Source organism: Mesocricetus auratus, unplaced genomic scaffold (genome assembly GCF_017639785.1).
Source record: "Mesocricetus auratus isolate SY011 unplaced genomic scaffold, BCM_Maur_2.0 Super-Scaffold_4256, whole genome shotgun sequence".
Lineage (NCBI taxonomy): Eukaryota > Metazoa > Chordata > Mammalia > Rodentia > Cricetidae > Mesocricetus > Mesocricetus auratus.
This window is the reverse complement of record NW_024429182.1, coordinates 90,793,307-90,803,114: the sequence shown is the minus strand read 5'-3', so window position 1 is coordinate 90,803,114 and position 9,808 is coordinate 90,793,307. Positions and strand designations below refer to the sequence as shown.

The window sequence follows — 9,808 nt, the reverse complement described above, 5'->3', positions numbered from 1 at the left end:
TCTACCCTATATGCCATCCTAGAACCTTCATCTAGTGACTGATGGAAGCAGAGGCAAACACCCACAGTTAATCACTTAACTGATCCCATGGAACCCAGTGACAGAGAGAGAGGAATGATGAGCAAATTGGCAAAGAATGGCCTGGCAAAACCAGCAGAGATAGCTGATCTGAACAAGGGGGAGCTCTCGGACCCCAGACCGACATCTGGGAGGCCAGCATGGGACTGATCCACACCTCCTGAGTGTGAGAATCAGTGAGGATGCCTGGGCAACCTATGGAGCCCTGGGCAGTAGATCAGTATTTATCCCTGACATACAAATGGACTTCGTGTGTCCATAACACAAAGAGGGATGCTCTCTCAGCCTGGACTCTTGGGGGAGGGCCTGGACCCTGCCCTGAGCAAAATGACAGACTCTGAATATCCCCTATGTGGAAGGAAGTGGGGATAGGATGGGAGGCTGGCTGGGATGATTGGGGGGATGTTGGAGGAGGGGAGGAATTGGGAATTGGGATTGACATGTGAAACAAGCTCTTTTCTAAAAAAATGTAATAAAAAATAAAATAAAATAGCAAGAATGGATTTTCATTTATATTTACATTTATCATGTTTTGTGATACTATTTCCATGATGCTTGTTTCTAGTTCTGAGATTTCTGTTTCTGAATAGCTAAGAGTTGTGTAAGAGGAATGTACAAAAATAATTTTTATTAAATATTGCCTATACACTGTATTATTACACAGATCTCAAAATTATGTTTTCAGTTATAATGTAAACCAATTCTTAGCATTCAACTCAAACTAAAAAGCACTAGTTTTCCATTGTAATCGGTGTATTCATCATACATAGAGTTTGGCATTGTAAAGACTTAAAACACACCAGTCTCAAAGTGTATCTAAGTGAAGCACTGCGGCACATGCCTGTAATCTCACCACCTGGAAAGCTCAGGTAGGGACACCAGCAATTTTATGCCAACCTGGTATATCCAGTGTGATCTTGTTTCAAAAGGAACTGGTGTGTGTGTGTGTGTGTGTGTATCATATATTAAAAGGCATATTAAATGTAAGCAAAAATACTACAAAGTATAACACAATTCTAATGGTTGACACATGCTAAGAGGGCCACAAAGATTAACACAGACCCCAGCTGTGTTAACAGGATCCGAGACCCAGACATGGCCCTCTGCAGCAGCTCAGGCCTGGATGTCCCTGTAACAGGATTTCTATTGGATCACCAACCAGCCTCCAAATCATGACAGGAAGACTTAGTTATAAATGCCCAGCCTTATCTTATGCTTGACCACTAGCTCTTATAACTTAAATGAACTTATCTTACTTTATTGCTGTCTCCATGTCTGACTATCTGATGGCTGCCTGGCTGCTGGACCTGGACATCTTTCTATTTTTCTCCCTCATTCTCTTTTCTATCATTCTCACTTGAACCTGGATTTCTTCTCTTACTTTTTCTCTCTGCCTGCCAGCCCTACCTATTCCTCCAGGGCCTAGCTACTGGCTGTTAAGCTTTCTATTAGACCAGTCAGGTGCCTTAGGCAGGCAAGGTGAAACAAATGTAACACATCTTTGTACAATTAAACAAATGTAACTATGTAACATTTTTACATAGTTAACTATTGCATAATATGTCACTATAGCCCCATTGGCATTGCAGGGCACACAGATAATTATGGCCCTGGTGGCAGCATGGCCCTAGGACACCAACATGATCTAAGGTGGATGACCAGACCACAGTTAAACACATGGCCCATGATTGTAACAGGAGCCATGGGACATAATCTCAGACACTAGCTGCTGTAAGGCCACTCTATGGTAAAAGGGCAGCCAAAGAAACCCACCATAGTCCTGAAATCAGAGTTAGTGAAAGAAACCCACCATGGCTCTGAAACCTTAGCCAGTGAAAGAACTTTAGTTCTTAACAGAGAACCAAAGAAACACAACCTGACCATGAAACCAGAGCCTACAAAATACGCTTTGGCCCTAGAACCAAGGCCAGTGAAAGAAGTACACCCTGGCCCTGAAAATAGAGCCAAAATGTTAAAAAGGACCAATGAAAGAAACAGTTTGGCCCTGAAACCAGAGCCAACTCTGCACCTGACACACTGAACATAAAACCAACCAATCCCTGAGCAGGAAAACAAACCAGTCCCTGAGCAGGAAACTAACAAAAATACAGAGAAGGAAATCTAGTACCCTGACCCTGAACCCAGAGCCAGCGACAGAAACACTTTATCCCTGAACCCAGAGCCAGCGACAGAAACACTTTATCCCTGAACCCAGAACCTATGAAACACACCCTGACCCTAAAAACAAAGCCAAAGATACACACTTTGTTCCTAGAATCAGAGCCAGTGAAAGAAATATACCTGAACCCTGAAAATAGAGCCAAAGGGCTAAAAAGGGACAGCAAAAGAAACAGTTTGCCCCTGAAACTAGAGACAACTCTGCCCCTGACCAACTAGACCAACCAATCCCTGAGCAGGCAAACTAACTAATCCCTGAACAGAAACTCTTCTTCCTGGGAAAATTCCACCCCTAAGAAGCCCTATATAAGCCCCTCTGTCTGTTTAGTTGCTGGCTGTCCTTTTCCACCTTGTCAGAGACAGTCATTCTTCTGGACTCATTCTTCCCAAAAATCTTTTCCTTAAAAGAATTTTGGCTGGGTATCTCCTTTTGCCTGTGTGGAGCAGAAGAACCTTTGCTGAGGCTTTCCCTCAGTGGGGGCTAAGCATAGAAAAAGTAGTAACTTTTGCCAGAGCGGGAGGAGATTGCTATATTTCTACAAGGGTTTCTCTTTTAAAAAGTAACATCTTGTGCCAGAACAGAAGAAAAAAATGGATAGCTCTGCTAGGATGTTCCCTTTGGAGAACAGAGCAGAGCTCAACTGTAACAGCTCTGTCTAGGAGAGGAGCAGGATTGCTAAATCCTGTGGGGGACACTATCCCCACCACACCCCAACTTCAGGTATAGCCTGACTTCCTGACAAGTCAGGATGCCTTTTTCTCCAGAGTTGTCCTATTGCAGATCCAGCTTCCAGAGCTGTCCATTTGCAGCTCCAGGTACAGCCCGACTTCCCAATAAGTCAGAATACTTTCCCTCCAGAATCCCTCAGTCACGGATCCAGGCATTGCCCTTGGAAGCAGCTTTGGCCAGGATGACACCATTGACCTGGGTGGCAGTTTAGACCACTGAGATTAGCATGACCTGGGTGGCAGGCCTTTAGACACCATGGGTAGTGGCCCAGATCCAAACCCCAGGCATCCATATGACCTTTGTTGACAACATGGGCCATGGATGTCAACACAGACCCCAGCTGCAGTAGGACCACCTACTTAGACATGGTCCTCAGCAGCAGCCTACAACAATGTTATTGTTATTTATATGAATGTTTGTATGCCAATGTACGTGTCTGCTGGTATATACAGAGGCCCCATGGCAGATCTGGAGTTACAGGTAGTTGTGAACTGAACAATTCACAACTGTGGTGCTGGGAACAGAACTACACTCCTCTGTAAGAGTTGTAGGCAAGCTTAACTGCTGAAACATCTCTCTAGTCCCATTTTCACAATTTTGTATGTGATATCCTGTGATATAATAATGACATTGGAACCATGCTTTACAATATTACAGCTCCATTGTGACATCACAGTGATGCTCTGTGACTTTAAAATGTTCAGTTTTACATAACAATGATCAATAGTGGTATACTGTGGCCTCATAAGCTCATTGTGGAATGAAATGCTCCAGTCTTTTCCAATGTTCCATTGTGCCATTGCAATGCTCCATGAGACATAACAATCTTCTACAATACTGTGACAATGCTGTATTTTCATACCAAAGTCGTGCCCCCACAAGGATGCAGTGTGTCTTTGCCTCCCCACTGTTTCACTATAATGTTATACCATGTCATCGTAATGCTGTATGAGATAGTACAATTCTCAATGTGCTATGAAAATACTCTATTCTTATATAACAAATCTCAATTATGACATCTCTGTGGTGCACTATGGTATGTCAGGTATATTATGACATCTCCCTGTTCCATAAACGGCTAATACATATTTTAAAACAATTTGATATCATTAGCCTGGGAAATGCATATTAAATATACTTTGAAAGTCTATCTCATCCTATTCTACTAGGTTGCTATCTAGAAGAGAAATGAAAACAAATACTGACTAGAATATGGAGAAAGGGGAACTATTATTCACTGTGGGAGGGAAACTGGTGTGGCCATTACAAAAATCACCTTGGAGTTTTCTCAAAAAGCTAAAAGTAGAACTGCCATAACACTTAACTATACCAACTCCTAGCATATACCCCAAGGACTCTGTGTTCTATGACAGAGATGCATACATATCTGTGTTTATTGATATTTTATTGACTATATCTACTAAATAGGATAGGCCCAGATACCATCAACAGATAGGTTAAATGTGATCAAAATAGATTTGCATTAAAAAGATTCCAAGTCTGGCAATCCCTCGTGGAGGCCCTTGCCCTCCCTGGGGAGTGGAGGGGGGAAGGAGTGGGGGTGAGGGGTTGGGAGGATTGGGGGAGGAGGGGAGGGAGAGGGAACTGAAAGTGACATGTGGCCATGGGGGAACAGGAAGTTGAGGGGGTGGGGGTAGAATAGGGGGAAGAGGGAATCATAGGATCGAATACAGATCAGGCACCAGAGCGACCTCGAGTGATCTAAAGGGATAACACCAATTGGCAAACTAAGCAATAGTGGAGAGACCACCTCGAATGCCCATTCCTGATAATGAACTTGATGTCTATAACCATCCGGGAGCCTTTATCCTGTGACTGATGGAAGCAGAGGCAAACACACAATTAATCACTGAACTGAACCCAAGGAACCCAGTGACAGAGAGAGAGGAGTGATGAGCAAATTGGCAAAGAATGGGCTGGCAAAACCAGCAGAGACAGCTGATCTGAACAAGGGAGAGCTCTTGGACCCCAGACTGACAGTGGGGAGGCCAGCATGGGACTGATCTGGACCCCCCAAATGTGAGTGTCAGCGAGAAGGCCTGGGCAACCTATGGGGCCCTGAGCTGTGGATCAGTGTCTATCCCTGGTATACAAACAGTCTTCGTGTGCCTATAGCACAAAGAGGGATGCTCTCTCAGCCTGGACTCTTAGGGGAGTGCCTGGACCCTACCCAGAGTAAAATGACAGACTCTAGATATCCCCTATGTGGAAGGATTTGGCAATAGGGTGGGAGGGTGGGGGGGGGGGAAGGGGAGTGCTGGAGGAGGGGAGGGAGAGGGAACTGGGATTGACATGTAAAACAAGCTATTTAAAATTAAAATAAAAATGATAAAAAATAAAATAAAAAAATATGGAAAAATAAAAACAAACAAACAAAATAGTAAAAAGCTTGCAAGAACTTGCAAGGAAATAAAGAATTTGGAAAATACATAGAGTTAGCTAATCTAGAATAAAACATGAGGATAATGTTTTTGATATTGGCTCTGGGAATGATTTTTTTCTGTTTCGACACCATAACCTCAAAATAACAAAATAAAATAAAAACATTAAGCTAAAAATCTTTTACACATCAAAGAAAACATCACAGAAAAAGGAAAGGCAATTTACAGATTTGGAGAAAATATTTTGTAACTGATATATGATTACACTTAACATCTGAATAGGTAAGGAAATACCAGAATTCAGTAGCAAGAAATAATTTGATTTGAAATTTGCAGAGCAATGGATCTCTACAGAAGATATACACATGGTAATGAGAATTCAGAAATTGTTAATCAGTGTCCATTGTCTTCAGGAACAGTGGAGCCAATCAAAGGCTATTGTTAAGGTCTACAGTAAAATTCCTAAGGGTAAGGTGACTGGTGAAGACTCTGAGGCTCTCTGGGACTCATTATTATCTGCCACCCCTGTTCCACTGCCTGGAAACTCTTCCTCACTCTAAGGATCTACTTTAGACTTCAACACACAGTGGAAACAGTTCTTGTTGTTCACATTCTTATACTTCTTTCTCCTGTCCAAATATCTTGTGGAATAGAAGCTGGAATTTAATCAATGGTGCTATTATATAGTTCTTTTATAAGTGTAAAAGTGGAAATCAAGTTTGACACATCAAAGAAGAGACAAACAACAACAAGTTTTGATGAGAGTAGGTAGGGAAAACAAGGCACTTGTACACTGCTGCTATATACATAATTGCCACGGTCATTATGTGAACTGTATGGAAGTGTTGAACAAACAGAAGTAGAACCTTCATATGTCCTACAAATGTGGTGTAGCAATTCCTTTAATGAGTATACATCTAAATGAAATTAAGTCAGCGACTCATGAGGATGCATCATTTACCACACCAATTTCACTCAGGACAATCAAGATATAGAAGCAACTTAAGTGGCTGTCAGTGATAAATGTATAAAGAAATTAGAGCGTGCATGCACACACACACACACACACACACACACACAAACACACACACACACAAGCTTATACAGCCTCAAAAGAATTTCTTTTCACCTGCAGTAGTATGGATAGAATTTGAGATCTTTGTGCTATTGAAAACAATTTATATGCAGAAAGAAAAACATTTCAGAATCTCAACTACCTGTGAAATTTCTTTAAAGTTCAAACTCACAGAAAGATCACACCATTGGTTATCAGTCAAGAGATAAGGATAATGGTATACAAAGGTCAAATAGAACAAAGCTGCATATATAAAATGAATGTTTGGTGACCTACTGAACAGCAAGGGATACTTAATCATTTTTTATTGTATGTTATACATTTGTTTGAAGAGTAGGTTGCAAATATTTCTCACATAAAAAGAAGTGAGATAATAGATTGTTAATTTCTGTGATTTGATATTTTTTAGTTGAAGAGAAAACCACACACTAGGCAGAGTCAGTCTTGAGGCAGTGAAGAATGTTTAAGAATGTGAAGAATATATAAGGGTTCAAAAGAAAAAAGGTTTAATCACAGAGTTTGTGTGTATTATTATAATAACACATCCCACAGAATAACATGTCTTTAAGAAAATACTTTCCTGCCTAAATGTTTTTTCAGAGCACCCTTAATTTCATTATTCCTGAGGCTGTAGATGAGGGGGTTCAACATGGGAATCACCACCATGTAAAACACAGACACCACCTTGTTCTGGTCTGTAGAATAACTGGACTTGGGCATCACATAGATGAATGTGATGGTGCCAAAGAACAGAGTGACTGCAGTGAGGTGGGAGGTACAGGTGGAGAAAGCCTTGTGGCGGCCCTTGGTGGTGCGCATCTTCAGGATGGTTATGAGGATGTAGATGTAGGAGATGGCTATGACAAACACTGTCACCACAATGATGGAGCCAGCTGTGAATGAGGGAACAACTGCAGAGACGCTGACATCAGAACATGAGAGTTTTACTAATGGGGCAAAATCACAGAAAAAGTGATTGACTCTATTGGATCCACAGAAGACTAATGAATAAAAACATATAGTAAAAGACCAAGTGTTAAGAAAACCACCTATGTAAGCAACTAGGAGCAACTGGACACAGACTTGTGAGGACATTTTGGTTGAATACAGCAGTGGGTTGCAGATTGCCATGAAGCGATCATAAGCCATGGCAGCCAGAATGAAACACTCAGTTGATCCAAAGAAGACAACTGAACCAAGCTGGATGGCACAGCCAATGTAGGAGACTGTGTTTCTCTCCACCAGGAAGTTGACAAGCATATTGGGTGTGACAGAAGATGAGTAGCCTATGTCAGCAAAAGCCAAGTGACTGAGAAAAAAGTACATGGGATGATGGAGCTGAGAAGAGACTCTGATGAGAAGGATGGTGCTGAGGTTCCCAGACACAGTCACCAGGTAGATGCACAGGATAATAATGAAGAGGACCACCCTAAGGACTGGGTCATTTGTTAAGCCCAATAAAATGAACTCTGTCACAGTACTGTGGTTTCCATTCTTTAGGAAAGCCATGGGATAATGTAGCTGCTGCCAGAACAAGGCTGCGAAGGAGATATTACAGGAAGGGATTTATAAATATATCATTTTCATTAGTTCATGGAAGGTACTACAAACAGATTATTAAAATCAAACTTAGAGTTTTATTTTGTACTAACAATTGTATTCCAATGCTTATATGTTTGTGTGTAATGAACTCTATAGTTTAAAAATTATTTTTGCTGAAACAACAGGAATCATGCTTCAAACAATGTGTATTTTCAAAAATATGCTTTAGTTGCAAGGATTAAAACAATGAAACTTTTAAGAATATTTAAAATGTCTTGTTATAGCAAAGAAATAATGTGCATGTCTAGGATGGGGCACTGGAGTCTTTAGTAGTAGCTAACATTTATGCCATGCTTACTAGATGATGGGCACAGAATTACCATTGTATATCTAATTCTATTCAAATATCCATGAAATTATTTAAGTATTTTTATTATTCCAGACTTATTGATGAGGCAGCTAATTTGAAAAATGTCCAATAATTTACCCAAGATTGTTTACATAGTAATGAATGAGAATGTGAATCTCTAGGTTGAATTTGGTTTATTCATTTGCAACTATTCCTCAATTGAAATTAATTGGTAGTTATAATAGTGTTGGGTATATTGTAAATGGAAAGAAAATAGGTTAGATTTTCAGTTCTGATAGTCAATGCATAAAAGATCCTTAGTTATTTACATGGTTTACAATGTCTGTCCATTAAGCAAGACACAGTTTTGAAGAGTACATATACATTTTTTCAAACAGCAAAGGGAAATCAATAAACCAAACTCATTCACAAAAGCCTAAATCTCACCTCACAAAACTGAGAATCAATCCAGATTTCAGACAGAAACCTAAAGTTGTTATGATTATACAGCTCCAAACTGTCTTTTATTGTTTTCATTAGAGAATCTCTCTGTTAAGTCTAGAGAGTCACATGTGACTTGGAATACACCAGGGACCATTATTACATTCTCTAGTGGTTATTGAGCAATTTGTTTCACACAAATATAAATAATCTTCAAGTATCCAGTCAATTCTTATTCTTATTTTTGTTTAAATCAAGTGCACTTTCATTTGTTAATTGCAAGAAATATAAAAAATCATCTGACAGACTAACATTTTTGTGTATATATCAGTATTTCAGAATATTGAGTACTCAGATGCATATACAAAAGGATTATGTTGGTGTTCTTTCATTTGCTGTCTTTAACTTTTAAAAATAAGTACTCTTATTAATTCTTTGAGAATGTTTGTAATATACTTTAAATGTATTCATCCCAACTTCTTCCATATCAACACTACCCCTTCCTGTACACCCAACTTTGTGTTATTTTAAAAAAATCATTCAAGCCAATTTGTGTTTCCCATAAAATCATGCTTTTGTGTGTAGGCATGTATTGGTCTGCAGAATCACACCCTTAAAAGAAAATTGGCTCTTATTCTCTCAGAAGCTAACAATTTCCAATAGACTTTGGTGAGGGGTGGGAATTCACACATATCTCCCCTGTTCATGCTGGGATTTTGTCTGGCTTGAACTTGCACAGGTCTTGTACATGGTGTCTCAGTCACTGTGGGTTTGCAAGTAAAATACAGGATCTGAATTACTACTGTCACCAGGATTTAAATGCCTCATAGATGACTTGAATTTCCCACCTTACTTTTATCTTCCTCCTCCTGCTTTTAGGCCCAGATACTTAAATGGCATCTTAGAGCCAGTTTAGGATTCCAGTTCAGTTCAGTGTTTAGCTGTGGGTGTCTGCCTCTGCTTCCATCAGCCACAGAATGAAGGCTCTAGGATGCCATATAAGGTAGTGCCTA

The 9,808-nt window shown here is 40.2% G+C and overlaps 1 protein-coding gene across 1 annotated transcript; it reads right to left on the bottom strand.

Annotated features, from left to right (window-relative positions):
• Positions 1-7,027: 7,027 nt before the first annotated feature.
• Positions 7,028-7,973, bottom strand: LOC121134756 (olfactory receptor 478). Its single transcript, XM_040733332.1, has one exon. It carries the CDS (start codon positions 7,970-7,972, stop codon positions 7,028-7,030), a length of 945 nt encoding a protein of 314 aa, XP_040589266.1. The 5' UTR covers position 7,973.
• Positions 7,974-9,808: the final 1,835 nt, after the last annotated feature.